The sequence below is a fragment of the Saccopteryx bilineata genome, chromosome 10, assembly GCF_036850765.1.
Source record: "Saccopteryx bilineata isolate mSacBil1 chromosome 10, mSacBil1_pri_phased_curated, whole genome shotgun sequence".
Taxonomy (NCBI): Eukaryota; Metazoa; Chordata; class Mammalia; order Chiroptera; family Emballonuridae; genus Saccopteryx; species Saccopteryx bilineata.
In genome coordinates, this window is record NC_089499.1 from 34,430,399 (window position 1) to 34,445,742 (window position 15,344).

General features: G+C 42.1%; 1 protein-coding gene across 1 annotated transcript in view; it reads left to right on the forward strand.

Moving 5' to 3' along the window:
* Positions 1–15,344, forward strand: part of COL6A6 (collagen type VI alpha 6 chain) — a 127,892-nt gene that overhangs the window by 99,173 nt on the left and 13,375 nt on the right. The window contains exons 34-36 of the mRNA XM_066244667.1: positions 4,877–4,973; positions 8,235–8,906; positions 12,096–12,189. Coding sequence (XP_066100764.1) covers positions 4,877–4,973; positions 8,235–8,906; positions 12,096–12,189 — 863 coding nt within the window. The remainder of the gene's footprint in view (positions 1–4,876; positions 4,974–8,234; positions 8,907–12,095; positions 12,190–15,344) is intronic.

Below are 15,344 nucleotides of genomic sequence, written 5' to 3' on the forward strand. Positions count from 1 at the left end.
TCATCTGTAAACTGGTGGGATTAGATCACATGGTTTCTGAGATTTCTTCTATCTCAGACATTCTGTGATTTCTTTTTTCTGGATTCTGATAGATGGTAATAAGGAAGCACTTTGCCCCCACCACATGGTCAGCCCATGCTTTCTGGGCTTGGTTTCCCCAGTGCTCACCAGTCCCGGTGAAGTGAAGGCATGGTTCACTCCAAACAGTGCTCAGAGACCTATTAACAGCCTTTAACAATTCAGATGCAATTAATGTATTAATTGCTGGTGTATTAGTCAAGACTCTGTTCATAGATCACCAAAACCAGTTTTACGCTAGTTAAGTACACACAAGCATATGCCCCAGGTGGAATTTATTATAAGGATCCGGGTATAACTCACGGGTCCTCTGCCTCTGAGTCAGGTAAGCAGCCTGCTTTCACCCTGTGCTCACCTGGATACATGATGCAGCATTTCTACCAAGGATTCATTTGTACAGAGAATCAGTGGGCAATGCAGATTTTACAGAAGGTAGTGAGTCACCAGGACGTAGCATTGTGCAGAGTGCTGCATTCCCCTACAAAACCTCCCCACTATGTCACCACCACGCTGTCTCTTCTTCACTGCCCTACCGTCACAGTGCCTTTTCTATGTTTCTCTTCTCTCATTCCACGCAGTGTGAGCTCACCCTTACTACTGTGACTCCTCTCCCAGTCTTTCCCATTCCTTTCTCTGCAAGTTTGTGCCTAGAAACTTAGCTAATAGCTTTAGGTACCACATATTCTGAGTCTCCCTCTCTAACCCAGACAGCACAGGAAGACAAACATGGTGATCCCTCAGGGAGGAATTCTGTGAGCACCGAGTAAATGATGGACAGAAACAGAGATGAGCCTCAGGGAAAGCCCCTGGCCCTCACCTCTTCCCATTTCCCATGCTCCTCAGTCCACAAGATAGAAGATGACCAGTCTACAGCTCTGTTAGCGTTTATGAGCACGGAGAGACTGCTGCCTGCAGGACCCCAGGTCCATATTCCTGAGAGAATGGATCTGGCGGGCTCAGCTGTCCACCCTGGCACAACTGCTCAGCATAGAGAGATGGAGCCCCCAGTGTGAACATGGCTGCCAAACTCCCCCCAACCGACCCCATGGATAAAATATGGGAAGGCAGCTTCCCTTAGAAAAAGTGTAATGAGCCAGTAGATTTCACAGGGGACACTAAATGCCAACTGTCCTCTTAGGCATTAGAAAGGATCATGTCTACTGTGTTCCTTCAACTATCCGTGATCTCTGAGTCACTTAACTGACAAGCTAATAATTCTTTATCATATGGAGCCTCCTTATCTTCTCCTTGCTCTCCAGCCTCAAACTCCCCAAGTAGGTTACTGACATTGGAGCCAAATTGGGAAGGGGTGGGAGTTGTCCAGAGGAGAGCTGCTTGGATGTGGATCTGGGTTTGCATTGAAAAGCCAGGTTTAGCCTTGGTTGAATAGCTCAGTTGGTTAGAGCATTGTCTTGATGTGCAGAGATTGCTTGTTTGATCCCCAGTCAGAGCACATACAAAAACTGATCAATATTTTTGCTTTTTCTCTCTCTTCCTCTTTCTAAAATTAATAAATAAATCTATATAAATAAAAATGTAAATGTTCATTTGTTCAAAATCTTAAATCTCTGAAAGTTCTTCACCAATTGCTTTGAAATTTTGACACAACATTGCATTCAAATATGCACGTATTTTTATGTTTTTATATACCTACTATTATATAGATGTCACACCTGTGACAGGTAAAAACATGCTTTTTTGAAAAACAGCGCCATTTGTTGGACATAAAAGCAACACACAGCCCTGGCCGGTTGGCTCAGCGGTAGAGCGTCGGCCTAGCGTGCAGAGGACCCGGGTTCAATTCCCGGCCAGGGCACATAGGAGAAGCGCCCATTTGCTTCTCCACCCCTCCGCCACGCTTTCCTCTCTGTCTCTCTCTTCCCCTCCTGCAGCCAAGGCTCCACTGGAGCAAAGATGGCCCGGGCACTGGGGATGGCTCTGTGGCCTTTGCCTCAGGCGCTAGAGTGGCTCTGGTCGCAATATGGCAACGCCCAGGATGGGCAGAGCATCGCCCCCTGGTGGGCAGAGCATCGTGCCGGGTGGATCCCGGTCGGGCGCATGCGGGAGTCTGTCTGACTGTCTCTCCCCGTTTCCAGCTTCAGAAAAATGATAAAGAAAAAAATAAAATAAAATAAATAAAATAAAATAAAAGCAACACACGCTATACTAAATATTTTACGATTCCATTTCAATGTTATGGGAGAAATATAAATCGCACATGGCTGAAGATATTTTCTGTTGAATATGCAAGGAAAATTCAAATATGAACATGGATTTCACAGCAGAAATCTACAACGAAGCATTGATAATGATTGAAGATTTATGCTTAGAAATTGTGAACAAAGTTCTCAATCAATTGGGAATGCCATCACTGCTTCGTTCAATGTAGAATTGCGTCGTGAACAAAATTACAACACGGGTGATCTTTTGTCATATGTGCAATCAAATATTCCTAAGCTAACACTTGAGCAAAAAGGCACTTATGATCAAATAATGCAAACTGTCAATAACGGGGTTGGAGAAATCTTCTTAGATGCACCAGGAGGAACTGGTAAAAAGTTCCTAATTAGATTGATTCTGGCAGCAATTTGATTCCAAAATGACAAAGCCTTAGCTCTTGCGTCGTCCACAATAGCTGCGACATTGCTACCAGGTGGAAGAACTGCTCATTTCGCTTTGAAATTGCCATTGAACGTACAATTCATTGAAACTCCCATGTGCAACATTTCCAAAGCATCTGGCACGGGAAAAGTATTGCAGAAACGCAAACTTACTGTTTGGGATGAATGCACAATGGCGCACAAAAAATTGCTTGAGGCTCTTGATCGATCATTGCAAGATTTGCGTGAAAACATCAGACCATTTGGGAACGCATTAATATTGCTTGCAGGAGATTTCAGGCAAACATTACCTGTAATTCCTCGATCAACACCAGTGGATGAAATAAATGCTTGCCTGAAATACTCTACTTTGTGGTGACACATAAAGACATTAAAATTAACTACAAATATGCATGTCCAGCTGCAAAACGATCAATCAGCTGAGATATTCTCACATCAATTGCTGGAAGTTGGGAAAGGTGCCAGGTGATCTGACCTCAGGAAAAATTTCATTGCCTCATAACTTCTACAATTTAGTGACGTCAAAAGAAGAATTGGTTGAAAAAGTATTTCCCAATATTCAAACCAATTATAAGAATCATGATTGGCTGAGTGAACGAGCTATTCTTGTGGCCAAGAACAAAGACATCTACGAACTTAACAATATTATTCAGTCTAACATTCAAAGCGAGGCGGTCACATACAAGTTCGTCGACACTGTTGTAGAAGCAGATGAAGCGGTTAATTACCCAACAGAATTTTTGAATTCACTCGATCTGCCAGAGATGCCACCGCATGTACTGCAATTGAAAATCGGCGTGCCAATTATCATGTTGCGAAATACTAACCAGACAGAGCTTTGCAACGGCGTGCGGCTTGCAGTAAAAAAATTAATGAGCAACATCGTAGAAGCAACAACTTGACAGGACCTTTCAAAGGTGAAGATGTCCTCATTTCTCACATTCCTATGATTCCAACAGATATGCCATTTCAATTTAAGAGACTGCAGTTCCCAATTTGATTGGCATTTGCAATCACCATCAACAAAGCTTAGGGCCAATCTTTAGAATTGTGTGGTTTAGATCTAGTCATGGATTGCTTCTCACATGAACAATTATATGTTCCATGTTCTAGAGTCGGCAAACCAAACAATCTCTATATCTGCACAGACAATGGAACAACAAAAAATATTGTACCCACAAGATTTGTGAAATTAAACATATTAGAAACGTGCTCTCTTTTCTTTCTTTTCCATTTAACCAGACTGAGCCACAGCAATGTGTGGCCGGGTACAGCTAGTTAAAAATAAAAGGAAAAAAGAAAATCCAGGTTTAATGCCTGGTTCATAGTGAGGACTCAGACAGTTGTGTGTACTGTGATTTCACTTGGTTCTCGGTGATTGGGGCATGGCAGAGAGCTGGGGGTGTCTCTGATCCTCCTTAAATGGTTTCTGTATCCATTGTTAGTTCATCAGTCCTTCTGTTATTCTATTCAAGAACAAGACGTGGTTGTGACTGTCCTTAGGTAGTTTTATTTACTTGCAGCAAGTAAAGGAGACTGGGGATTCACATCCAAAGCACTGTGTATCCTATTTGGTTAATTATATGATGGTTTCTTCTTTGCTGTTGGCTACACTGATCCAGTTGGGTTTCCATTCAAGCTCGCCCTGTTACAGCTGTGTCTGCAAAATACGGTACTGTGCTACATTCTAACATTTAGCAAGACTAGCATTTAGTTAAGAACCGCCCAGACCTTGAGACCTTTGTCCTAACACTTTAAACATTCTTTGAGCTTCACTTGCCTCATCTGTAAAACAGGGATGGTGAACATAAGAAACAACTCACTAGGTTGTTGATATAATGGATAGAAAAGAGCTTCATGGTCCCTAATGACTCATGTGGCACCCACCCTGTGCCAGTAAATGCTTTTCAATTATGAGCTCATTCAGTAGCCCTGTTAGCTGGTAGTATGACGATTCCATTTTACAGAGGAGGAAACGGAGAGCAGTAACTGCCATACATACAGCTGAGGGGGCTTCGGGGTTTCCTGCCAGGCAGTGCTCTCAGCAGCAGCAGCAGGGATGCGCTCTCCACATCTCAGTTCTTTGAACAGTCCCAGGAAGTCCTCGCAGCCCCCCCCCCCCCCACACACACACACACACACTAAGCTGTTCTTTCTCTGGCTTCTGCTTCTTGCAGATCGACGACACGGGCACATTCCAAGTAATAATGGTTCCATCTGGGGCTGACTACAGGCCAGCATTAGAGGATCTGCAGAGGTGCACGTTCTGCTATGGTAAGACCCACAGGGAGAACATAATTTGATCAGGGCTGTTAAGCACACTGAGTCACCCTTGGCAGGAGCGCTGCAACTTGACAGCAAGGACTCGTGTGGCCTCGGGAGAATTTTCCCGGGGCTCGGGGCTCGCCTCATCGCACTGCGGTGGCTGCAGATGGAACCTTTCAGCCGCGACCCTGCTCGGTGTCACAGCAGGAGGATTGCACTCCAGGCTCTGGGCTGCGTGCAACTTCCAGAGCCAGCAGTGGTTTTTAGAAAAATATAGCCAGTGTTTCATGCTATAAAGTTTATTCATGTGTCTTCTAAATCTCAAATGTTCACAACCCCAAAGAAATGGTTTCAAGTGAAAGTGGAAATTAGCATAAATTCGTGCATCTCTCATTGGAACGACGCTTCATGGACTCCCAAATGTTGTTAAACATCAAAATGATTTGCGGGGCTGGTTTGTATGTTCTTGTGGAGAATTGGCCAGACCTATCTATATGTGAGTATTCTGATAATTTGAGTGTTCTAGTAATTATGCAATGAGTGAAAACCACTGGGATTACTAGTGGGTGTGATACGCTAACAGTTACCAAGCCCTTACTAGAAACCAGGCACTGTTCTAACTGCTTTCCCGTGCACTGATGATGGTGGTGATGATCACTGATACTTCAGCTATTGTGTCTATTGTGTCCCAAGCACTTTTCTAATTGTTTCATTCAATCGCTATATAATATAATCCCTAAAATGTTTGAACTATTATTGGCTCCACAATACAGATGAGGAAGGTGAGGCTTAGAGAGATGAAATAATTTGCTCATGGCCTTGTAGCCAGATCAAACCCACGAAAACTAGCTTTCCAAAACTTGCACTTTATGAGTAACAGAGATCCCATTATTCTGCTCCTTGAAATAGTATTTGGCCTTGAAGAAAATGCTTACTTCCTCTCTTCTCCATGTTGCTCAATGAGATGCTAACGTTTGCCATCTAACTGACCTCACAGGGAGGTGGCGACTCTGAGGGAGAAGCAGGATTTCTTCCAAATAACCCTCTCTTCTTCCTGTCTTCTCTGCTTCCCTCTAATCAGTCTCTGCCCCTCCTCCCTCACCTCTCTCCCTCTCCACCTCTCACTCCCCCCCTTCTCCCCCTTGGCCTCTCCTCCTTCTGGCCCCTCTCAGTTGCAGAGAGGGTTGCGCGCAGACCTTCTTACTCAAAGCACGTAAAGCACTAACCGTTCTGTGGGGAGGTATCTTCCACGCTTTCCGTTCTCAGTTGGCCTTCCAACATGTCAGTTACAGCAGTGTGCTGGTATGTTGCAGTCAGAAGTTGCACACATGTGACTGGGGACAGATTTTGGCTTTGTTTCTTGGCGTGAACCCTTGTTTTGTCTCGGAGGCCTACAAGCAAAGACATTTTGGCTGTCGTTTCCTGCAATTAAAAATCCCACAAAATCGAGCAAATGGGCAGCCTGCTGTCCCTGATTTTAGAAACTGCCTTGCACACAGGTGACATTTCTGCCATCTGACCATTAAATATGGTCATGAAATTTTAACTAAGTTTTAGTAAGGGAACTATAGTGTGTCCAGAGTCACATCAAGTCCATGAACAAGAATTAAAGTTAGGAAGTTGGCTGCATCCCTCAGGATCTGCATTCTGGTTGTTAACCTTTCATCTAATTGCTTTTATTTGTGGTCCGGGCCTATACCCAAGTACCAGCTGTCCACACACATGTTATTCCATTCTCTTTCTTCTCTTCAGTTTTTAAAGAGGCCATTCTCATCCTTAGCCATTACTATGACTGAAAACCAAGGATTATAGAATATCTGTCCTGGAAAAAGTCCCTGGGTGGCTCTGATCCAGCAACCTAATTGTGCACAGGAGTTGTGCAGCACTGGGGCCCAGTGGTGACGTGGATAGAGTCACAGAGCATGTGACTGGGTGCAGTGACACCAAAGCCAGGTATCCCAGTCCTCGGGCCAAGGGGCCACCCCACCACTGTTCCCATGGCCTGTCTCTTAACAAAAGAACACAGACTTCCTATGGAGAAACTTCTAGAAATACTGCTCTATCCTTTGACAAAATTATCTTCCTCTCCTGCCCTCAGTGTCATCTGTAAAATTAGAAGATTAGGTGACCTTTAAGATCTTTGCATTTGTAAAAAATTTTCTCTGAATACTCACGTGGTCAAAGTCAGTAAAATTTACTGTTTTTACTACACATTCTTTTTTATGATATGCATATTTATTAAAATGATCTCATGCTATGAAAGTCTCCTAACATGCAATATTTATATTTATTTAACTAACAAACACATATTGGGCTTTCAACTAATAATCACTATGGAGATACAAACATAAGCAGTAGCTTTGTCCTTAATGCCTATATACAGACACTAAATTATAACCCTTTATTCAAATTGAAGTAAAAGGATTCGTCACTTTTTTTTTTTTTTTTTTTGGTATTTTTCTGAAGTGAGAAGCAGGGAGGCAGAGAGACAGACTCCCACATGCACCTGACCAGGATCCACCCGGCATGCCCACCAGGGGGCAATGCTCTGCCCATCTGAGGCATTTCTCCATTGCAACCAGAGCCATTCTAGTGCCTGAGGTAGAGGTCATGGAGTCATCCTCAGCGCCCGGGCCAACTTTGCTCCAATAGAGCTTTGTCTGTGGGATGGGAAGAGAGAGATAGAGAGAAACAAGAGGGGGAGGGGTGGAGAAGCAGATGGGTGCTTCTCCCGTGTGCCCTGGCCTGGGAATCAAACCCAGGACTTCTACATGCTGGGCCGACACTCTACCACTGAGCCAACCAGCCAGGCTTCTTTAATCGTACTTGTTAAGCAGATTACTTTTCAAAAAACTGTGTGAGCATGATGATAACAGTCATTGGTGTAACCTGTATATTGTCAACTGGAGAGATATTAGCTTTTATGTCATGATACAGTATACTCGTACAAGCCTGAGGCTAGTTGTCTACTTCGATCTTTATAAACTTGAAAAACAGCTAAGAAGAAACTTCTGTTGAAAGCAGCTTAAGTTTTACAAGCCAGATAGTGTTAGTGAGTGGAATTTAAAACACAGGCTGGGTATAAAATCTGTGCTTTTTGTTGATAGATGCAAACCAAGTACTAGGAAATCTTCCGGGTGTTGATAGCAAAGTCACTGAGTAGCTATTTTAAGATCCAAGATCGTGCCCCTTCCAAATGTTGCAATAGTTGAGATGCTATCTTTCCTGTCCGTGTCTGTTTAGTAACCCTAAGCGACTTTGGATCTGCAGATGTGTGCAAGCCAGATGCTTCCTGCGATCAGGCCAGACCACCCCCTGTGCAGTCTTACATGGATGCGGCTTTCCTGCTGGACGGCTCCCGGCATGTGGGGAGTGCTGACTTTGAAGACCTCAGAGACTTCCTAGGAGCACTGTTAGATCACTTCGAAATCACCCCGGAGCCTGAGACCTCTGTCACTGGAGACCGGGTGGCGCTGTTAATCCACGCTCCCCCCAACTTCCTACCCAACACTCAGGAGAGTCCCGTTAGAATGGAGTTCAACCTTACCACCTATAACAGCAGGCGCCAGATGAAGAGGCACGTGGAGGAATCCGTCCAACAACTAAATGGGGATGCCTTTATCGGTCATGCCTTACAGTGGACTCTGGACAATGTCTTTCTGAGTGCACCGAATCTGAGAAGAAACAGAGTCATATTTGTGATCTCTGCTGGGGAAACCAGTCACTTGGACAGAGCCACCTTAAAGAAAGAATCTTTGAAAGCCAAATGTCAAGGTTATGCCCTGTTTGTGTTTTCCTTCGGCCCTACTTGGAATGACAAGGAACTGGAAGATCTAGCCAGCCACCCTCTCGATCACCACTTGGTCCAGCTTGGTCGAATTCACAAACCTGACCACAGATACGGTGTGAAGTTTACGAAGTCTTTTATCAACTCAATCAGGCGTAAGTCATGAAATCCGTTCTTTCTTATACATTTAGCATGTACTTGGTATTCCCAGAGGAAGGGTGGATGAGCTGATATGGATTCTTGGAAGCCTGTCTCATGTCTTCAAGGGTACTGCAGGGTCAGAAAGGAAACTGTGTCATGATGAATGGTGGAGAGTGGAAGCCTCTGATTCCTAAGCATTTAATTTCCTGGCTCCTCTTTTTTGTTTCTGGTTCCTATGGAGAGGCAATCATAACAGGCAGTTGCTCACATATCTTTCTGAATGGAGCAGTATAGTCTGCAGGTGGGAACACTCAGCTTGGACTTTAACAACAAAGTAACAAAGTATCGATAGATACCCTTGCCATGTAACATTCACACACTACCCTTGGATGGAAAGATTCATCAGTTAACACATCAAAAAAGAGAGCCAAAGAAAAATGCAACAATTCTTGGCTTTGCTTCTATAAGGTCAAAAGGCAGAGTTTGAAGTATTAGGAGATAAAATTTTACCTGTCAGAATGAAAGCTACATATTTGCAAAGCTTTCTCAGCTTTGTTAAGGATGATGCCAGTAATTGGTGTAACAGTGCCCATAAAAAACAAAATGAAATAAAAACATGGCTGTATTTCTTGGGATGAGCTTGCCTCGAAAGTATGTAATTCATTTGCGAATGCAACAGGAGGCATAACAAGAAGCCGTGTCTTGATAATGGGTGATTCTGGAGGTTGAAAAGCAGTTGGTTGAACTTCTGAATGTTTTCATGGTAAATGAACCCTTGGAGTTCCAATAAATAAAAGTGAACACACAGGTAAAAGAGTACCTTGTGTTGGGAGGTTCCGACTGTGTCTCAAACTTGTCACTGACCCTACATGGTGAGAGCAGTTTAAGGCTGCAAAGATACCAACTAGATCATGCAGGTGAGGTCTGAGGAGCCTCGGGAAATTGCTGATGGGACTCTGCTACTCCCAAGAATGATATGAGTCTAGGACCAACGTCATTGGCATCACCTGGGAGCTTGTGACAAATACAGACTCTCAGACCCTGGCCAGACATTCCGAACCGGAACTGGCACTTTATCCAGCTCCCCAGGTGACTCATGTGCACACTTGATTGTAGAAACACAGATGTGGGAACAGTATGCTCCCAGAATGGAATTAACATGGATGTGTTCTGGAATAGGAACCAGAAAGAGGAGGTAGAAAAAATATGAAAAAATGAGGGCTCAGGGTCACTCTGGAGGAAGTAATCAGAACCTATTTGTAAGGCTAAAATAAAAGAATACCGTGAAAGACAGAAATTTGTAAAGAAACTCCTCATGAGGCAAAAAAGCTGAAAGAAAGTCTAAGATGGAATTTCCTTCTTAGGAAATTCCCCAGACCCCCATAATTCTTCCTGGTGTTTCATGGTCAATAGTCCAACTACTGGCATACCTTGGAGCTATTGTGGGTTTGGTTCCAGACTACTGCAATAAAGTTATATTTATTGCAATAAAGTGAGTCAGTCATTTTGTTTGTGGAAGGTCTTGCCTTCAGTTTATGAAATATGCAACATCTGTGCTGCACAATAAATGAGGTATGCCTGTGTGTGATTAGATTAATGACACCCCACCACCACCCAGAGAAAGGGGAAGATACGCTTTAAGAATGACTTGGGGTAGGTGAGAGAGGTAGAAAGAGCTTTTTGGGAAAAACTATAACCATGACATAGTTATACAGCACTTTTCTAGAAATTAAGTATCTAGAAATCTTCAATTTTATTTATTTATTTTTTTTTTTTATTTTTTTACAGGGACAGAGAGAGAGTCAGAGAGAGGGATAGATAGGGACAGACAGGAACGGAAAGAGATGAGAAGCATCAATCATCAATTTTTCGTTGCGACACCTTAGTTGTTCATTGATTGCTTTCTCATATGTGCCTTGACTGCGGGCCTTCAGCAGACCGAGTAACCCCTTGCTTGAGCCAGCGACCTTGGATCCAAGCTGGTGAGCTTTTGCTCAAACCAGATGAGCCTGCGCTCAAGCTGGCGACCTCAGGGTCTCGAACCTGGGTCCTCTGCATCCCAGTCCGACACTCTATCCACTGCGCCACCGCCTGGTCAGGCTAGACATCTTCAATTTTTAAAATATAGCTGTAAAAGTACAAGAAGTTGAAAAAGGCTTTGACATACTCATATTCGAGCCTGCATACTTAATTCCGTAACAGGCCCGTAGACTCACACCCATTCAATATTAACACGTATTTGTTAGATGGGAGCTCCTCACGCAGGTGTCGAGTAACAAGGAGTGACCGATGCAGATGTGGTCGCTGCCCTCCTGAGTTCTAGTCTGGCTCCCTCTCTCAGGTGTGACTTACTGAACACACTGCTGTGATAGAGTCGGCTATTGAAGCACAGCCCACATCAGAATCAACACATTTTTCTAAGAGAAACAAAATGACCAAAAATCTGATGCCTAGAGTTAAGACAGGTAAAATATTAATATTCAGGTGCACAATAGGGGAAACCTCACAGCCTCGGGTCACTCAGTCTAGAAGCACACAGCCCAGTCTATAATAGAGTGGTCTCACAGCCCAGGACAAACTTGCCATTTCTGATGACCCTGGATCACTGGGAAGAGATTTAATCATTTTTAACAAGTCTGTTCAACTTAATGCTTCAAATAAATAAGTAATACATTTTTTTAAGTTTCCCATCAAAAATGGCTTTTAAATGTTTAAACGGTGTGGTGAGAGGAATGCTTTTGTTAATCATGAAAAATTAATATACTCCCAAAAAAAGAGTCACTAATGAATTAAACCCAAGATGGCACTACTGTGTCTGTTGTTGTTATTGATACAGAGACCATAAAGGGAATATTGTCTTCCCTTTGCATTTTAATATTTCAAAGGAGCAAATAAAAATAACTATTCTGATTGATTCATGTCAATTAGAGGACAGACTCTTAGAACTAGCTCATAATAACTCCTCTAATTTTTGACCAATTTAAGAAGCTAAGGGCATCTTATTGAAAAGTAAGTCTAATTTTCTCCATCTATAAATTTGGCAGAGATGAATTTTCAGAACCCAGTTTTAGACACTCCTCTGAGAAATCGACCCTCATCTCATGAACGGTGAAAACAGTGAAGTGACACTTTGCATACAGAGCATTTTGTTGTGTGGTAATAACCATGAATAAGAGACTCATCACAAGTTTTTCTCTTCCTAGGTGCCATCAACAAATATCCACCAATAAACTTCAAAACAAAGTGCAACAGACTCAGCTCTACAATTCTGAAGGAGCCCCCACAGCAGTTGCGAAGGTACTGTCTGCTTGGTATTACTTGATAAATGAATGCACCCTCCTCTTCCTGCTCCTCCTCCTCTTCCTCCTCCTCCTCCTCTTCCTCCTCCTCCTCCTTCTCCTCTTCCTCTTCCTCTTCTTCTTCTCCTCCTCCTCCTCTTCCTCCTCCTTTCTCCTTCCTCTTCCTTCTCCTCCTCTTCCTCTTCTCCTCCTCCTCCTCTTCTTCTCCTCCTCCTCCTTCTTTTCTTCCTCTTCCCCTTCCCCTCCTTCTCCACCACCTTCTTCTTCTTTCTTCGTCTTCTTCCCCTTCCCCTCCACTTCCCCTTCTCCTTCTTCTTCCTCCTCTTCTTCCTCCTGCTCCCCCTCCCCCTCCCCCTCCTCCTCCCCTCCCCTCCTTCTCCCTTCTTCCTCCTTCTCCCTTCTTTCTCCCTTCCTTCCCTTTCTCCCTCTCCCCCCCATCTCCCCCTCTTCCCCCTCCTTTCCTTCCTCCTTATGTAAATGATATGTGGGAGACATTTGGGGAAATTTGAATATGAACAATATGCTTGATGATATTGATTCACGTGGATTTCCTTATGTGTGGTAATGGCAGCATGTCAGTGTAAGAATGTCCTCATTCTTAAGAGAGGTATGCTAAAGTATTTAAGAGTAACATGCATGATGTCTGCAGCCTTCTGTCAGGCAGTTCTCCTAAGGGGAAGTAGAAAGGTGTGTGTGTATGTTTGTGTATGCATATAGTATGTGTATATATAGATATACATGTGTGTGCATGTATGTGTGTGTGTGTGCATGCAGAATAGCAAGATGGTAACAGTGAAAAATCATTTAGGTGAAAGGTATACAGGTATTTATTCATGGTTCTGCTCTTTATAATATTCCATGAACTTGACTATTTTCAAAATAAAAAATAAATTATAAAACTCAATGGATGGATTAAAAAGAGTAATAGACACATCTGAAGAAAAAGCAATGGGCTGGAAAATAAAGATGAAGAAATTACTCAGAATACAGAAAAGACAAATGTAAGAAGTTTACAGACAGTACAGATAAAAAGATTTAACCTATCTAATTAGAATTCTAGAAAGATAAAATAGAAATAATGAATGAGGGACTATTGAAAGACAAAGAGATGATCACGCTCAAGAATATGAAAGACATGAATTAAAAGATGAAGAAAAGACAAGCTGTAATAAGCACGATAAATAAAAAGAAATAGCAATTAGATGAAGTAGAGGAATGCAGAACACCAAGCCCAAAAGACACTTAAAAGCAGCTAGGAAGATCATCTACAAAGAAACCGCCATGAAGCTGGCAGAGGAATTATCAGTAGCAATAGTGGAAGGCACAATGCTATTGAGAACCTTTAAAGTAATGGGAGAAAATATTTTTCAACTTAGAAAAACTATCTTTCAAAAATAATGGCAAAGCAAAGACAACTTGGGTAAACAGACAAATGAAACAAAACAAAAAAAACAATAGTTTACCACATACTTGCTGAGGGAACTTCTAAAGTATGTGTTTCAAGGAAAATAAAAATGACCACAGAATGAAAGGCTGAGGTGCAAGAAGGATAAATGCTAAAAAAAATCTGTCAATATTTCAATGAATATAAACAAATGCTATAGTTTTAAATAATAGCAGAATCTAATTTGTGGGGTTACAAAATGGCTGTACTTGTTAACAAAGCTCTGGAAATACTGGGTACCTCCTGATTTTAACAGAAAAAAATAATTGTACTAGGACTATGTATGTTAGTAAATACTTAATTACATATTGCCTAAACATGAGAAAAGGCATTAAACAATAAAATCATCTTTGGTTATTAGAAACAAACAAACATAATAAATATAAAATATTTTAATGAAAAGGCAGGAAAGGGAGAAAAGGACAAGGAGAAAGCACAAAGTAAGATAGCAGCATCAAATCCGTTTAAATATATCAGTAATCAAAACACAAATACAGCCTGACCAGGCGGTGGCGCAGTGGATAGAGCATCAGAATGGGATGCGGAAGGACCCAGGTTCGAGACCCCGAGGTCGCCAGCTTGAGCGTGGGCTCATCTGGAGCAAGGCTCGCCAGCTTGGACCCAAGGTCGTTGGCTCGAGCAAGGAGTTACTTGGTTTGCTGAAGGCCTGCGGGCAAGACACGTGTGAGAAAGCAATCAATGAACAGCTAAGGTGTCACAACGAAAATCTAATGATGCTTCTCATCTCTCTCCGTTCCCGTCTGTCTGTCCCTAACTATCTCTCTCTCTCTCTCTGAAAAAAACAAAGATTAAAAAAAAATGACACAAATACATAGGCAAAACACGTCAGTTACTACCAGAGATTGATGGGTTTAAGAAACAAAATAAAATCCAGCTATAACTGTTTTCGAGAGACATAGCTACAAAATAAGAAATGGAAAAGTTCAAAAAAACATTATGGGAAGAAATATATCAGACAAATGTTTTTAAAAAAAAGCTGGAATAGCTATATTAATATCGGACAAAATATACTTTTAAACAACACCATTTTGTGGGAATAAAGAGGGTTACTACATGACAAAGTGTTCAATCCTGAAGAAGTTAGAACAATTCTAAATTTATAAGAGGGTAATAAAACCTCAAAATACACAAAGTGGAAATTGAAAAACTACACGGAGAAATTGTCACAGAACTATCAAAGCGGGAGATTTCAGTATAGCAGTTTGAATGTTGAGAAGTAAAGAAGCAGACAAAACTTAGCGAAGAAGTAAAGGATTTAATTATCAGTGACAGACTTGACTTAATAGACTCATTTAGAACCCTGCACAGAAAAATGAGACATTCTTCTGAAGAACACATGGAACACAAACAGCTGTTGAATCAAGGTAGAGTTTACGGTGCTCATTGTGCAATTTTGAACTTACCAACTAAGTGTCAGCACACCTGTAAGAATTGGTGCCATCCATCCAAATGATCTAATCACACTGCAATTAAGTTAGAAATGAATAAGAACGGTATTTTTAAAGACCATATATTTTTTAATTAAAGTCACAATCTAAATAATGGGTTAAAAATAATGAAAATGTAAACACACTTAGAACTGTATAATAAAGTATTATGTGTCAAAACTTGTGGGATAATCTCTCGTAGCAATATTTTAGCCAATATATCTCCATGGGCAAGTAAAATAAAGGACAAAATAAACAAAT